The 17,633-nt window shown below is 45.4% G+C and overlaps 2 protein-coding genes across 6 annotated transcripts in view; one reads left to right on the top strand and one right to left on the bottom strand.

Annotated features, from left to right (window-relative positions):
* Nucleotides 1-609: 609 nt before the first annotated feature.
* snx14 (sorting nexin 14) overlaps nt 610-17,633 on the bottom strand; it is a 30,208-nt gene continuing 13,184 nt past the window's right edge. Inside the window, exons 14-28 of one of the 5 annotated variants that reach the window (XM_056427483.1) lie at nt 15,645-15,800; nt 14,834-14,958; nt 14,546-14,604; nt 13,115-13,247; nt 12,857-13,043; nt 12,677-12,760; nt 12,201-12,301; nt 11,733-11,832; nt 11,021-11,061; nt 10,717-10,899; nt 9,803-9,926; nt 1,690-1,854; nt 1,370-1,465; nt 1,000-1,091; nt 610-905 (exon numbers count right to left, since the gene is read on the bottom strand). In XM_056427483.1, the coding sequence (XP_056283458.1) occupies nt 837-905; nt 1,000-1,091; nt 1,370-1,465; nt 1,690-1,854; nt 9,803-9,926; nt 10,717-10,899; nt 11,021-11,061; nt 11,733-11,832; nt 12,201-12,301; nt 12,677-12,760; nt 12,857-13,043; nt 13,115-13,247; nt 14,546-14,604; nt 14,834-14,958; nt 15,645-15,800 (1,715 nt within the window). In that variant the 3' untranslated portion in view covers nt 610-836. Of the gene's footprint in view, nt 906-999; nt 1,092-1,369; nt 1,466-1,689; nt 1,855-9,741; nt 9,927-10,716; nt 10,900-11,020; nt 11,062-11,732; nt 11,845-12,200; nt 12,302-12,676; nt 12,761-12,856; nt 13,044-13,114; nt 13,248-14,545; nt 14,605-14,833; nt 14,959-15,644; nt 15,801-17,633 lie in introns of those variants that run through there. The other 4 variants (XM_056427482.1, XM_056427484.1, XM_056427485.1 and 1 more) reach the window with 4 other exon arrangements.
* On the top strand, nt 4,467-6,029 carry LOC130202189 (E3 SUMO-protein ligase ZBED1-like). Its single transcript, XM_056427557.1, has 5 exons — nt 4,467-4,813; nt 4,904-5,048; nt 5,220-5,451; nt 5,552-5,668; nt 5,787-6,029. The coding sequence occupies exons 1-5, from the start codon at nt 4,621-4,623 to the stop codon at nt 5,889-5,891; spliced, it is 792 nt and encodes a 263-aa protein (XP_056283532.1). The 5' UTR covers nt 4,467-4,620; the 3' UTR covers nt 5,892-6,029.

A 17,633-nucleotide genomic window follows, 5' to 3' on the forward strand; every position in this document is an offset into this window, starting at 1 on the left:
TTGTTTTACAGTTTTTAACGAAGTTTTTAAAGTAACATTATGTAACAATTGTACCTTAAAATAACAGCTTGAAAAGAATTGTGCCGCTAAATGACTGCACGCGCACACACACCCCCCTCCCCCCAAAAACCGGCAAACAGCTGACCGACCAGGCGGAAACGTGGCGAGGCGCCGCGTTCAATCCCCGCGCTGCTTCACCCTGGTCCGGTCGGTGCTGACCCAGTTCAGTGTTCCTGCGCAGTCTTTGTTTAGTGATCCCGCCCATTGGTATAAATCCAAAATAGAAACAGTCGCCGGATTGCTTCTACCGGGCTGCATCTATCGTAACTGGGTATTTACGACACTGAAGTAAACGTTAAATACCTCAAAAACTGAAGGGGGCGCTAAAGGGGAAAAACTACATAATGGGGCTTTAATAAGAATAATAAATCGAACCCGACCCGACTGTAGAAAACATCAGATTCCTAAAAATTAATCCTAGCATCAAATTTGTCTTCTGGGAATATTCAAGTCAAATAAACAATTAGAGACTGAAGTTTAAAACTGAATAATTAATAAAAGTATAAATATTAAAATATTAAAAGAAAGAAAAAGACGACAGACGTAAACTGACATCAATAAATATAAATCTTTTTATTAATGCTTTTATATACATTGGAATGTAAAGATGACCCTGAAGTTTTTCGGGGGGGAAATCGTGTCGCGCCGATCAATAATCCATAATCGATAAGGCGGGATGTGTCGGCTCCCTGCAGAGGAGACACCTGGCTCGCCTCACTGATCCGCTAACACCTGAGCTACGTGTTGCCGTGCCATGAGGAGCTCACGGGACGACGTCACTCGCTCAGCTTGCTGAGCTCGGGGAAGAGCTCCCGCACGGCCACGTCCAGCAGGACGTACGTCATCTGAGGAGACGAGGAGACACGAGGTCAGAGAGGACACAGAGACCTCACAGCAGGAAACAGAGTTGAATGGATCCTATTGGACGACACCGGTCACCTGCTTGTTGAGGACGGGCTGCTGGAAGCCGTCAAACAGGAGGCGCACGCCGTCGCGCTTCGCCTCCTGGCCGATGCAGCGGACCACCGCGTCTGAGAGGAGGCGACACGCCGCGGTTATGATCATGTTGAAGGAGCTGGACTACATCAAACTGAGGTGGTTTAGATATTAAAGCACATGATGATGGAGACACCTGCTCTGTTATCAAGATATATATATATATATCTATATACATATATCTATATATACATATATCTATACATATATCTATATATAAATATATATAATATAAATGTATATATATATAAATATCTCTCTCGATGTGTCTGGCCCTGGGTGCTCATGTGTTGCTTGTGGTGAGTCACTGAACCTGGAAGGTAGTTCATCATCTCATCAAACGTCCTCTGGGCTCGGAGGAGTTGGTCCTCTGGCGGTCGCTGCTCACTGCTCTCACAGAACATGGAGTCTGGAGGAGAACATGGAGAACATCAACTATAGAGAACATGAAACTAGAGAACATCAACTATAGAGAACATGATTATAAAGTCATCCATCGTTTGTTTCATTAATAAACTACAAACATGGCCGCCGTAATTGACGCAGGAATCTCACTAAACCTTATAGACCACATGTTCAGCAGGAAGCTGTTTATATATTGTAGGAGCCGACGAGTCTTAGAGGAGTCTTTACCTCGGAGCTGCGTGATGAGGGACACCAGGTGGTGCTCCTGGAGGATCAGGTCCAGCTTGGACTGCAGGAACCGGTCCATGTAGCCTTCAAACGAGTTCTTCACGAGGATCCGGCCAGCAGACAGAGCCTGGTGGAGCCAGTCGGCCATGTGGAACACCGTCCGGCCTGAGAGTCACGACACAGAGAGAGTCACGACACAGAGTTACGACACAGAGTCACGACACAGAGAGAGTCACGACACAGAGTCACGACACAGAGTCACGACACAGAGTCACGACACAGAGTCACGACACAGAGAGTCACGACACAGAGAGAGTCACGACACAGAGAGAGTCACGACACAGAGAGTCACGACACAGAGAGAGTCACGACACAGAGAGAGTCACGACACAGAGTCACGACACAGAGAGAGTCACGACACAGAGTCACGACACAGAGAGTCACGACACAGAGTTACAACACAGAGTCACGACACAGAGAGAGTCACGACACAGAGAGTCACGACACAGAGAGTCACGACACAGAGAGTCACGACACAGAGAGTCACGACACAGAGTCACGACACAGAGTCACGACACAGAGAGAGTCACGACATATAGTCACGACACATAGAGTCACGACACAGAGAGAGTCACAACAGTTACATCACAGAGTCACGACACAGAGAGAGTCACGACACAGAGTCACGACACAGAGAGTCACGACACAGAGAGAGTCACGACACAGAGTCACGACACAGAGAGAGTTACGACACAGAGTCACGACACAGAGAGAGTCACGACACAGAGTCACGACACAGAGAGTCACGACACAGAGAGTCACGACACAGAGAGTCACGACACAGAGAGAGTCACGACACAGAGTCACGACACAGTCACGACACAGAGAGTCACGACACAGAGAGTCACGACACAGAGTCACGACACAGAGAGAGTCACGACACAGAGAGAGTCACAACACAGAGTCACGACACAGAGTCACAACACAGAGTCACGACACAGAGAGTCACGACACAGAGTCACGACACGAGAGTCAAGACACAGAGTCACGATACAGAGAGTCACAACTCAGTCACGACACATAGAGTCACAACACAGAGTCACGACACAGAGTCACGACACAGAGAGTCACGACACAGAGAGTCACGACACAGAGTCACGACACAGAGAGAGTCACGACACAGAGAGTCACGACACAGAGAGAGTCACGACACAGAGAGAGTCACGACACAGAGAGAGTCACAACACAGAGTCACGATACAGAGAGACAGTCACGACACAGTTACAACACAGAGTCACGACACAGAGAGAGTCACAACACAGAGTCACGACACAGAGAGAGTCACGACAGAGTTACAACACAGAGTCACGACACAGAGAGTCACGACACAGAGTCACGACACAGAGAGAGTCACGACATAGAGTCACGACTAGGGATGGGTACCGAGAACCGGTACTAAGTCAATACCGGTACCTGATTTGACGGTATCGGTTTACCGTTAAGCCGCTGGACATACGGTGCTGCTATCGGTATATTACGTGACCCTCATCCCGGTTTGAGACCCCTCTGATTGGCCATCGGCGCGCTCTTATCATTGTTGTGATTTGTGTTGTGACTGTGAGACTCCCGCAGTCATGGCGGACAGAGCGAAGCGATCAAAGGTCTGGGTGCACTTTCAAAAATTGAGTGGCGATAGTGCAAAGTGCAATCTTTGTACTCAAGTCGTTGCTTGTAAAGGGGGTAACACAAGCAACTTGATGAAGCATTTGCAAACGAGACACTCGTTGAATCTCAAACGGTGCAGCATATTTGACAGCCTAGTAAACACTGTGGCTGCTAGTAATGCTAGTGCTAATAGTGCTAGCATTAGCACAACAACAACGTCTTCCTCCTCAGTGCAACCTGGTGCGAGTTGCGGACGGCTGCCTCGACTTCGACACGTGAAGGTAACATTTGTTTTTGTTTATAACTCTACAATTATTAACTCGGAGCCATCAAGCAACTTCTAATGTATGTCCCCAAATAATCCCATAGACAACGTCAGTCAAGCAGCAGCAACAGCGACAGCATCCACACAGGAGAATGTTAGGAGAAGTCAGACAGCGGTGGCCTCTCCATTCTCTATAGCTAAACGAGGGACAATGACACAGGATCAGAAAGCAACATGTCATAGGGCTATCGCAAAGTATATTGTGAAGGATATGCAGCCCTTCAGTACAGTGGAGTCCAGTTGGTTTAGGTACGTTTGGTAGCCGGTAGCTGGCTTAGCATAAATCGCTATCTAATTGTTAGGTAAGTTAGCCCTAGTTTTGACTTGCCCAACGTTTTCTTCTGTGTTGAATATAAGCAGACTACGACGTTGTGAGCATTCTTGCACTCTATGTTACTTCTTAAATTGGATGTTCTGAAAAATCTACAGCATAGAGTATGGCAGGTAGCATATAAACAGAAGTGCAAAGATGTAACATATTATTTACAGAGAGTGTAGTAAGTTATTCAGTTTAACTGATGTAATAAATTACAATATACATGTATATAATTAAATATGTATGCTTGTTGCTATTTTTCCAACTGTAGGAGATGACCACAGCCCTTAACCCTAATTACCACCCCCCTTCCAGAGACACTCTGTCCAACACACTCATACCTGCTTGGTATAACATCGAAAAAGAGAACCTGAGGGCAGAGCTTGCCAGTGTGGAAAAAGTTGCCATTACAAGTGATGGGTGGACCAGTATTACACAGGACCACTACATAACGGTCACGCCCGACTACATTAACCAAGGCCAGTTGAAGCAGAAAGTCCTTAAGACACAGGCAGTATATGAGTCTCAGAGTGGGCCTGTTGTTGCTGAACAAATAGATGAAGTCCTGGCTGAATTTGGGGTGAGACAGAAGGTCGTCGCCGTAACTGTCGACAACGCTCCAAATATGGATGTGGCTGTACGTCAGCTACAAACAAAAAAGCTTGGATGCTTTGCGCATTCTCTAAACCTAGGGGCAGAAAAGGTTTACAATGTGCAAGCTATCTCCAAGTGGTCAGCAAGGATCCGGGATGTGATCGTTTGGATCAAAAGATCCTCAATGATTAAGACCATTTTCAAAGAGAAGCAGCGTCTCCTGGGTAAGAAACTTTGCCTCATTGTTTCAGTGTAATTCAGACAGGACAGGAGGAATAAATACATTTTAATTGGTCATCATTTATATATTTCAGGCCTGCCTGACCATTCTGTGGTCCTTGATGTCAAAACCCGCTGGAATTCTCTTTATCTCATGGTGGAGAGATTTGTGGAGCAATATCCTGCAATACAGGCAGCATTCTTGGACCCGCGTGCCAAAAAGCTCATGAAGAGAGACAGGTATGAATTAATTAATGGTCTAAGCAAACATAATAATGCTATTATAATAAGTCTTAAAAAAATAGTTCATTCTTGTCAGGATGAAGAAAATCCATGTCATGATATAAACAAATTATTGTATAACTAAATGGTCAATACAGTATACATTATAATTTTGTAATTTAATATCAGACTTGAAGAGATCACAGATGAAGACTTCAGGAGGGCTGAGGACTTTGTCAGTCTGATGCGCATGCTGTATACAAGTACCCTGTGTGTGTCAAGCGACAAGTCTTCTACATGTGGCCAGATAATTCCCATTCTGCAAAAACTGAAGACCCACTTAACTGTCAAAGAGGAGGATTCCACATTTGTGGCCACGGTAAAAGAAAAGGTCTGGGGTGACCTCTCCAAACGTTACCAGGTACAGCTGCATATCTTTCCCTAATAATGAGTAACGATATATACCCTCCCTCCCTCACTGTGAAGTGTTATGTGAAGTGTTATTATTTTCTTGTGTACAGGATCATGACATAATGGCCTTTCTGGAGGAGGCCACTCTTATGGATCCAAGATTCAAGGGAAAGCTGAGTTCTTCTGATGAAGTTTGGGAACGACTGAAGGCAGCAGCATTGAGGGAAGTAAGTATTTATCAAAATTACATATTTAAGAAAAAGTTTGCAATGTTTACTACAGTGTATTTTTATTTGCATTGCAATAATGTGCATAGCAACATTAATATGTTGATATCCCTCTCAGATGTTAGGAGAGGAGGATGCAGTGCCAGTGGAGGCTCAGGAAGTGGAAGTGGATGAGGATGAAGAGGATGAAGAGGAGGAGGTGGAAAATGTAAGTAAGACATGATTCTGTAATACCAATGCTATATGTTCTAACAAAAGCAATAAGCCTGAATACATTTACATGGTAAATATTATATTTCAGCCTCATGTTGTCAAGAAACCCAGGGTCTCTGCACTGGAGGAACTCTTCGCTGAAGAGGATAAAGAGCTCGGAGGAGCCTTATTCAACAGGAAACAACAGCGCCAACAATCCTCGAGAACATCAGGAATGAGCTGTCCGTCTACAGAGGCCTCCTTCCCATCCCTACATCAGAAGACCCTGTCCACTGGTGGTGGAGAAAGAAGGAAACTTTTCCTGTCCTCTCTCAGCTCTCCACCACCTACCTCTGTGTTCAAGCCTCCTCAACGCCTTCTGAAAGAGTGTTCTCCACAGCTGGCAACACTCTCAGAAAGGAGAGATCTCGGCTTCTCCCGGAGAAAGTGAACATGCTTATCTTTTTAAACAAAAACTGTTGAGTGCAGTATTTAGTTTTCATTCTGGGACATGTTTCCATGCATTAATGTTACAAAAAATGTTCATCCTCTGTTTGAGGGAAAACTCCAAAAAGCATGATAGGGAGAGCCAGGCCCCTTTAAGTTATTATATTTATTTTTGTCTGCTTCTGAGAAGCTAATGTAAGTTATACAGTTACTTCTGCAAGACAATATCAATAAAATAACTGTTTAATCTTCACATCTTGTATTCATGTCTATAATTTTGAGCACCAAATTATTGAAAAGTATCGATAAGAGTATCGAAAAATACCGATACCGATAAGCAATAACGGTATCGGTATCGGTATCGATAAAATCCTAACGATACCCATCCCTAGTCACGACACAGAGAGTCACGACACAGAGTCACGACACAGAGAGTCACGACAGAGTTACAACACAGAGTCACGACACAGAGAGAGTCACGACACAGAGTTACGACACAGAGAGAGTCACGACAGAGTTACAACACAGAGTCACGACACAGAGAGAGTCACGACACAGAGTCACGACACAGAGAGAGTCACGACACAGAGTCGCACCACATAGAGTCACAACACAGAGTCACACCACATAGAGAGTCACAACACAGAGAGAGTCACGACAGAGTCACAACACAGAGTCACAACACAGAGAGTCACGACACAGAGAGAGTCACGACAGTTACAACACAGAGTCACGACACAGAGAGAGTCACGACACAGAGTCACGACACAGAGAGTCACGACACATAGAGAGTCACGACAGAGTTACAACACAGAGTCACGACACAGAGAGTCACGACAGAGTTACAACACAGTCACGACACAGAGAGAGTCACGACAGAGTTACAACACAGAGTCACGACACAGAGAGAGTCACGACACAGAGTCACGACACAGAGTCACGACACAGAGAGTCACGACACAGTCACAACACAGAGAGTCACGACAGAGTTACAACACAGAGAGAGTGACAACAGAGTTACAACACAGAGTCACGACAGAGAATCACGACAGAGTTACAACAGAGATACGACACAGAGAGAGTCACGACAGAGTTACAACACAGAGTCACGACACAGAGAGTCACGACACAGAGTCACGACATAGAGAGAGTCACGACAGTTACAACACAGAGTCACGACACAGAGAGTCACGACAGAGTTACAACACAGAGTGACGACACAGAGAGAGTCACAACACAGAGTTACAACACAGTGTCACGACACAGAGAGAGTCACGACACAGAGAGAGTCACAACACAGAGTTACAACACAGAGTCACGACACAGAGAGTCACGACAGAGTTACAACACAGAGTCACGACACAGAGAGAGTCACGACAGAGTCACAACACAGAGAGAGTCACGGTCACAACACAGAGTCACACCACATAGAGAGTCACAACACAGAGTCACACCACATAGAGAGTCACAACACAGAGTCACAACACAGAGAGAGTCACGACAGAGTCACAACACAGAGTCAAAACACAGAGAGAGTCACGACACAGAGTTACAACACAGAGTCACGACACAGAGAGAGTCACGACAGTTACAACACAGAGTCACGACACAGAGAGAGTCACGACACAGAGAGAGTCACGACACATAGAGAGTCACGACAGAGTTACAACACAGTCACGACACAGAGAGTCACAACAGAGTCACGACACAGAGAGTCACGACAGAGTTACAACACAGTCACGACACAGAGAGAGTCACGACAGAGTTACAACACAGTCACGACACAGAGAGAGTCACGACAGAGTTACAACACAGAGTCACGACACAGAGTCACGACAGAGTCACAACACAGAGTCACGACACAGAGAGAGTCACGACAGAGTTACAACACAGAGTCACGACACAGAGAGTCACGACAGAGTTACAACACAGAGTCACGACACAGAGAGAGTCACGACAGAGTTACAACACAGAGTCACGACACAGAGTCACGACAGAGAGTCACGACAGAGTTACAACACAGAGTCACGACACAGAGTCACGACACAGAGAGAGTCACGACAGAGTTACAACACAGAGTCACGACACAGAGTCACGACAGAGTCACGACACAGAGTCACGACACAGAGTCACAACACAGAGTCACAACACAGAGTCACGACACAGAGTCACAACACAGAGTCACAACAGAGTCACGACACAGAGAGTCACGACACAGACAGAGTCACGACACAGTCACGACACAGAGCGAGAGTCACAACACTGAGTCACGACACCGAGTCAGAGTCACGACACAGAGTCGCGACACCGAGTCACGACACCGAGTCACGACACAGAGTCACGACACAGAGTCACGACACAGAGAGAGTCACGACACAGAGAGTCACGACACAGAGTCACGACACAGAGTCACGACACATAGAGTGAGTCACGACACAGAGAGAGTCACGACACACAGAGAGTCACGACACAGAGAGTCACGACACAGAGTCACGACAGAGTCACGACACAGAGAGTCACGACACAGAGAGTCACGACACAGAGTCACGACACAGAGTCACGACACAGAGAGAGTCACGACACATAGTCACGACACAGAGTCACGACACAGAGAGTCACGACACATAGAGAGTCACGACACAGAGTCACGACAGAGTCATGACACAGAGAGAGTCACGACACACAGAGAGTCACGACACAGAGTCACGACACAGAGTGAGTCACGACACAGAGAGTCACGACACAGAGAGAGTCACGACACAGAGAGAGTCACGACACAGAGTCACAGAGTCACGACACAGAGAGTCACGACAGAGTCACGACACAGAGTCACGACAGAGAGAGTCACGCCACAGAGAGAGTCACGACACAGAGTCACGCCACAGAGAGAGTCACGACAGAGTCACGACACATAGTCACGACACAGAGAGAGTCACGACACAGAGAGAGTCACGACACAGAGTCACGACACAGAGAGAGTCACAACAGAGTCACGACACAGAGAGAGTCACGACAGAGTCACGACACATAAAGAGTCACGACACAGAGAGTCACGACACATAGTCACGACACAGAGTGAGTCACGACACAGAGTGAGTCACGACACATAGAGAGTCACGACACAGAGTCACGACACAGAGTGAGTCACGACACATAGAGAGTCACGACAGAGTCACGACACAGAGAGAGTCACGACACAGAGTCACGACACAGAGTCACGACAGAGTCACGACACAGAGAGTCACGACACAGAGAGTCACGACACAGAGTCACAACACAGAGAGAGTCACGACACATAGAGAGTCACGACACATAGAGAGTCACGACAGAGTCACGACACAGAGAGAGTCACGACACAGAGAGAGTCACGACACATAGAGTCACGACACAGAGAGAGTCACGACACAGAGAGACTGAAGAGTCACGCCATCCACCCTTAAGAAGCTGCAGGTCCTTCTCTGAGGTACAGCGTCCTCGTCTGTGCGCTGCACTCACCGACGTGCATCACGGAGTCGTACATGCCGTCTACAGAGACCGCCTCCAGGAAGAAGTTGTCGTTGTGCCTCTTCTCTGAACTCTCAGACAGGTTTGCGTTGTTCTTGAACAAGTCGGTGAAGAGCTGCAGGAAAGTGAGAATATTAATATTACGCCATTCCTTTGTTTACCATATGCATCCGATTGTGTATTCTTCTATTATTTGTCTTGTTTGATTCCATGTCTGTTTATTGTTAAGAACCTTTCACTGACTAATTCACTGAATGTTCAACGTATGCGGCTAATTTTTTTTTAATTTCTCTTGTCAAATTGTGGCTTGTGATCATACTAACATTATATTTTCCCTTCTTTTAACTTCGGTGAAGTGGATTCACAAACTAAAGGCCATGAAGTCTCAACGTTGTCCTTTCATTACGTGGTGGTCATCGATTGTAAAACACACAAATAAACTCATCAGGAAATAGAAGATTATATTTCCTCTCTGGGAGTCAGAGTGATCAGTTGGATGTTTTGAAAGATCACGTCTTGATGCAGAAAACAAGATAATTAGACATTTAAACCCAATTCTCGACATTATGATTGACGACAACTTTTTAACTTTTCAATCTCAAGTCAAAGTTGCGGTTCGGCGCCAGAGAGCCGATCCCGTTACTCCTGGAGAGAGACAACGGAAGTTTATTTTAATCTCAGATGCTGCTTTAAACGTCACTGAGACAGAAAGACAGCGTGTGTACGTGTGGAGGCAGTTCCCTCCAATGGTCTCCATGGCGCCATCAGTTTCCTGGCTCCGCCCACTCGCCCTCGTTAACAGAAACTTATCACAAGTCTTCCTCCCTGGAGCGGAAATCCTCCGTTTAACAAGAACGTTGACAGGAAAGTGTTTGGATGAGGTTAATTAGGTCGGGGGGGGGTACCTTCTTGCTGCTCTCGGGGGCCGGGCTGAGGATCGTCAGCTCCGGGCGGCCGGGTTTGGGTTTGGGCGACTCGCAGGAGTTGAAGAAGGACTGGATGAACGGGTCCAGGTTCTGTCCTTTCTGGAAGAAACAGTTCAATGTGCTTAGTGTCGTCGGCGGTAAGAAATCCCGAGGTCCCTGAACCTGTTTTATGATGGGGAGCAGGAGCAGAGGTCAGAGGTCGTGTGAGTTCAATGTAAACACCGCCGGTGGGAAGTGGACATGAGGGATGTTTAAAGGAATACCTCCATCAGCAGGGACTCACCTCCTTCATCAGCTTCCCCGGAACAGACTTAAACATCTTTCCTGGAACAAGAGGAACACAGGAAGTGAAGAAGAAGAACAAGAGGAACACAGGAAGTAAAGAAGAAGAACAAGAGGAACACAGGAAGTGAAGAAGAAGAACAAGAGGAACACAGGAAGTAAAGAAGAAGAACAAGAGGAACACAGGAAGTGAAGAAGAAGAAGAACACAGGAAGTAAAGAACAAGAGGAACACAGGAAGTGAAGAAGAAGAACAAGAGGAACACCGGAAGTAAAGAAGAAGAACAAGAGGAACACAGGAAGTGAAGAAGAAGAACAAGAGGAACACAGGAAGTAAAGAAGAAGAACAATAGAATAAAAGGGCAGGAGGTCCGTTTTAAATCAGCGTCAACGTAACCGATAGAAGACGTAAAGAGTTGGAAGCTGTTGACGGTGAACATGAGCCACGTGGACGTTTGGCGCTTTGATGCCTTGCTCAAAGACACGTGGTAAGAAAGGAAAGAGGTCGTCTTGTTATGTCTCGGCCTCATTCTGAGAAACGCTGGAAGAGTCCGACCTCGAGTTCAACCCACGACGCTCTGGGACCTTTGAACCCAGGATCCTGCAGCTTCAAGTTTCAAGTTTCAAGACAGCAGTAGCAGACTAAAAAGATATATATAAAACAGTGTAATAGAATATACATCATGACAATATATATATACTAGGCGTTCGTACCCAGGTTGACGTCGGGCAGCATCCGGTCCAGGAACTGAGACTCCATGCTGTGAGGAGACAGGAAGTCTGCCAACAGCTGACTGTTACTGAGCTCTGGATGCTGCAGGAGCCTCTACAAACAAACACACACACAGACACACAGACACACACAGAGAGACTTTTAATTTCTCTCTATAGAATGTGTGATTTTAAATAATTAGCGGTTCCTTCTTTTACAGTTCAATAAAAATAGAATCTATAAAAGACATTTTAAAGCTTTTAATACTTACGGTCAGGATGAATATCTTCATTCCTTTGAGTTGAGGGTTATTGTTCATCATTTATTTCGTAGCTGTTTATAGTTTTGTAAAAACTAAATAAAGACTCTAAAGTGTTCGATGTGGTTTTAATTCCCCTGGTGGTGAGTTCAATGGAGCTCGTTCGTTTCTTAATTGATAATTAAACAAGCTTCTGATGGAGGATTCAAACCTGTAAATATTCCTCAAACTCTTCCTTCTTGGAGGAAAGGAAGTCAGAATTCTTTGGTCCGAGGATTCTTTTAGACGGAAGCTGAGCGTCTGCAAATGTGCCTGGAACAAGAGATGAAGATATTAGATATGTCTTATAATATATATATATATATATACATACACACGTTAGATTTATAATTTACAAGACAATATTCTCATTAGAATATGAACATTATTTACATTTCTCTTATTATTATTATTAGAGAGAGAGAGGGGGGGGAGGGAGAGGAGAGAGAGGGCAAGAGAAGAGATAGGGGGGGGAGGCAGAGGAGAGATGGAGGAAGGAAGAGGAGAGAGAAAGGGAGGGAGGGGGGAAGAAGATAAGAGGAGAGAGAGAGTTACTCTTCCTCGTAATTGTTCCTTTTCTTTTCAAACTTGAGCAGGCTTCAACAAGAGGTCAACTGTTGCGCAACAGGTCAGATTCATGGCGGGTACCGTGGAACTCGGTGAGTTTGGACTCCAGCACGTAGAACTCCAGGTACCGCCGGTACACGGACCACCGCTCCGGGTCGTGACCCACTGGGGACAGAACCACAGGCAGCGTGAAGACGACCGGACGCCTCTCACATGGTAGGCCCCACCCACGGTCCGGGTTAGGCCCCGCCCCCCGCTCACCCTCCTTCCTGTCCTTGCGCTCCACGTCGATGCAGAACACGGGGACCTTCTCCCGCTTCACGTCGTCGTCGTAGACGTCGATGTACGGGATGGCGACGCTCCACGCCGACAGGTTCCTCGGGGAGTCCGGCGAGGAGGCCGGCTCGGGGGGGGCGTCGTCCTCCAGCACCACGGTGGCCTCCTCCACCTGCGAGGAGACGAGGAGACGGCGAAGGAGTCATCCTGCGGGGAGACCGGGAGACGCCGGGGGGAACTCACCGGCTCCTCGTCCAGGTCGCTCATGGCGCCCGGCGGCAGCACGGCGCCCTCCATGGCGGCGCTCTTGAACACGCCTTTGATTCTGCTGCCGATCCGGCTGATGCCGAACGACTCGCCTCGCTTCGACAAGTTCCTGAGCACGAGACACAGAGGTGAGACACCACGGAGCTGCCTCTTCCTCCTCCATCATCATCCTCTTCCTTCTCCTCCTCTTCATCATCCTCTTCCTTCTCCTCCTCTTCATCATCCTCATTATGGATGCTCCGATCTGATCGCCGCCGATCCATATTGGCCGATATTCCCATTATCGGTTTTGATCGGCGTTCTCAAAACGGCCGATCAAACTTGGCCGATCAGATGACGTCACATCTGCGAGAAAAACTATCAGACGTTTCAATTGCAGATGTCGACAAATCATACACTAACAAAAGTCAATGAACTGATTTTGTATCTTTATAGATCATTTCTGAGATTTAGCTTAAATTATGCTAACATTAAAACAGTTTTACTGGACCAAGGAAGAGTTTATAAAAATAAGTCAGACTTTTGTATGTTAAGAAAAGTCCTGTAAATAGATTTCCACAAGAGTTCCAGGAAATGAATGATGCAGATGTGTTCCATACATATCTGAAATCCCCATCACTGGCAAGCAATACATTTTAATATATCAATTAGGACATTTTTCAAAGTAAAAGTCCTAAATCTTTTACAGAAATGTCATTTTTTTAATGTTTGAGGCGCTCTAGATATGTTTTCCCTCAGAGTCCAAGGCAACGACTGATGCAGATGTGTTCAGGACGTCCCTGACTTCCCCTAGCCTGGCAATCAAACATATTCACTGTCGCAATTAAGAGATTTTTCAAATTAAAAGTCCTAAATGTTTAAAGAAATCTGTAATTTCTTTAATGTTTGAGGTGCTTTATATATGTATTTCCTCATAGTCCTCATAGCAATAATGCTACACAATAAATAGAATGCTTCAATCGACACCGTGATCGGTATTATCGGATCGGCAGATACTGATTTCAGTGATCGGCACCAAAAAACCTGATCGGAGCATCTCTAATCATCATCCTCCTCCTCCATCATCATCCTTCTCCTCCTCCTCCATTTCTATCATCATCCTTCTCTTCCCTCATCATCATCCTTCTCCTCCTGCTGCTCTTCCCTCATCATCCTTCTCCTCCTCCCTCCTTCTCCTCCTCTCTCTCCTTTCTCCTCGTCCCTCCCTCCCTCAACCTACCCCCTCCATGTCTCCCTCCTCCTCTCTCTCTCTTCCCTCCCTCCTCATCCCTCCCTCCCTCCCTCCTCCTTCCTCCTCCTTCCTCTCCCTCATATTCCTCTCTCCTCCCCCCTCTCTCTCCTCCTACCCCCTCCCTCTTCTTCCTCCTCCTCCTTAACAGAATCATGAATCAGAGCTCCAGAGCCCACCTGTTGGTGCGTGAGTTCCTGGCTGGAGACTCAGCTCCCCTCAGCAGGTGTCTGAAGTACTGCACACACACAACCATCACTCAATGTTACTTATTCATGATAACAGACCCCGCTGCAGTGAAAGTACCACTTTCGTCCACAAGGGGCGCCACAATCTACCCAAGCGTGCTTTTAATATGTAAAGCAGAAGTCTTCATGTCACATTATGATGGTTTGTATCGTTTCTGGAGCATTAATATATAACCTTTAACAATCCCGTATTAGAACCTGGGTTCTGCCAGTTCTCACCTCGTCGCTGTGGCAGAACATGGGGGTGAAGACCCTCTCCAGCAGAGACAGGACGTGCTCGTAGGCCTCGAACAGGCAGTGCATGGTCTGCAGCTTCACCACGCCGAGGTACGGGCCTTCAGCGACTGAAGGGGAGGAGCTTCAACTTTAACATCACTGATACAGCCTGAAGGCTTTGAAGAGTCGCTCGGCGGTTAACCGTTTAAAGGACGACGTTCACCTAACAAAACACCCGTGACTACATTTCCCATGATGCAACGCTGCGTCTTTCCAGCCCTCGGTTTGTAACACAGGGTTTCACTTGTGAATGATCGCTTTGACATATTCAGGGTTATAACTTTATAAAGTAGTGACTAGATAGCCTTTATTCTGAAAAAGAGCCGTTTACATGGCAATACTAATTATTATTCAAATAATATTTCTGTTTACATGAAATAGCATCGACAGGATCTTTACACGTTATGGTTACTCCCTTTTTCCTTCTGTGCTGATCTGAGATCTGCTCTGTGACTTTTAGACCCCGTTGCTCCGCTGGTTAATTGATCTCTAAATTGCCCATAGGTGTGAATGTGAGAGTGAACGGTTGTCTGTCTCTATGTGAGCCCTGAGATGGACTGTGACCTGTCCAGGGTGTCCCCTGCCTTCGCCCTATGTCAGCTGGGATCGGCTCCAGCGCCCCGCGACCCTGATGAGGATGAAGCGGTATTGAAAATGGATGGATGCTCCGCTGATGTCTAGAGAACGCTCCTCCATAACGTCGTCCCACATGTTCTACCTGAGAGAATAGGAGCACATGTGCAGCTGCTCTTACTGATGCGGATCTCCTCCACGATGAAGCGGTCGAAGCTGATCTTGTCGACGCTCTCCTCCAGGCAGTACGTCTTGTAGATGTGAAGCACTTCACCGTGAAGCCGCTGCAGCTCAGAGTCGCTCAGGTCTGGACTCAAGATCTTATCGTTGAACTCCTCTGGAAGGAAAACACACATAGAGCAACATATAAAGAGCTACATTTAAATATATATATGCATAAATGTATAGATATATATAAATATACATATAAATATATGTATACAAACTTATATGTATATATATATGCATAAATAATATAAATGTATATATTTATATAAATATATAAATATATACATGTACATATATATTTATATAAATACATATTTAATATATATATTATAAAATATATACATAAATATATACATACATCTATGTATATATATAGACACATATAAAATATACTTATATATATATGTCACAGGGTCGTTTATGTATATTTATGCATGTATATATCTATACACATATATGCATAAATATACATGTATATATAAATAGATACATATATATTTAATATATATAAAATATATACATTAGGGCTGTGAAACGATTAAAATTTTTAATCGGGTTAATCACAGGTTTTTGTGGATTAATCATGATTAATCACATATTACCGATATTCTCGGTATATTTTGTGAGAACATAGAGATTTATGACAAAAGACGGATATATACATTCTTCTATACAATGGTGCTGCAACTCAGCAGTTATTTAGCAGTTTTCTTCCATATGGAACATTAATACATCTTCATCCTAAACAGAATGTTTAACCCTCCTGTTACCTTTCGGGTCCATTTGACCCCATTCAATGTTTAATGTCGGTGTTCTTTGGGGTCAATTTGACCCCAGGCTGTTTTTCACTGTGTCAAACATATCAGAAATATCAACTTTTTTATTTATTTAAAGGGCTATTTAGGTAGTCAACAAACAAACATAAAGTACCTCACACTTAAACTTGGGAAGCAATATTAATTCTAATAATTTTCTGGAGGTTTTAATTGCTGGGGTCAAATTGACCCGAGGGTAAAATATGTTAGTAAATGTAAAGGTAACAGGAGGGTTAAACAGAACATGTTTCTCTTGTTTGTCAACCATTAACTCCACCATGATACAATCTAAAGGCCTCTAGTCTTCCTCTAGCAGCTGCTGAGGCAAACTGACTGTGTGGGTTTTCTTCATGAACTGGGCCGTGATGAAAGGGACGGCGGGACACCGCTGCAAAGCTGAAACCTCACCGGCCCGGACAGGTGGACAGATTGACAAGTGACTTTTTTTGCTCGGTCCCGATGCGCGCGCGGAGCTCTGTGGCGCCAGACGGAGATCGATAAGTGTTAACGCAACGCGTAGACAGAAATGACATGCTGCTGTGGAGATCAACAACAGACGTTTAGTTTAATAAAAGAACAAAGACGTGCTATAGAGAACATGTCAGGGGGCGGGCCAATCTCTTTAATGTCATGCGATCTACCGACACTACGCCGCGATCGACTGGCAGGTCGCGATCGACGTGTTGAGACCCTGATCTACAGGAAGTAAAAGTCGGAACAAGGTTTCCGGAGGTGAACCTGCGGAAGGATCATTACCGATGAACAGACCGTCTGCATGAGAGCGGACAGAGTTCAGATTGAAGTGGTGTATTGGAAGCTCATTTTGCAAGTGACTTTTTTTTCGTCCCGATGACCAACAACAGACAGATTGGAAGCTCATTCTGCGCATGCGTTAAATGCGTTAAAAAAACAAAAACTAGTTAAACCTGAAATTGAATTAACGCGTTATTTTTCACAGCACTAATATACATACATATATATATTTATTTCTATATAAAATATATACACACACATATATATATATATAGATATATATATATCTATATATATATAGATAGATATTGCTATAGATATACACCTACATACATCTCTGTACACATGCATATGCTGCCCCATGTTCATGGAGT

Source organism: Pseudoliparis swirei, chromosome 12, assembly GCF_029220125.1.
Source record: "Pseudoliparis swirei isolate HS2019 ecotype Mariana Trench chromosome 12, NWPU_hadal_v1, whole genome shotgun sequence".
NCBI lineage: Eukaryota > Metazoa > Chordata > Actinopteri > Perciformes > Liparidae > Pseudoliparis > Pseudoliparis swirei.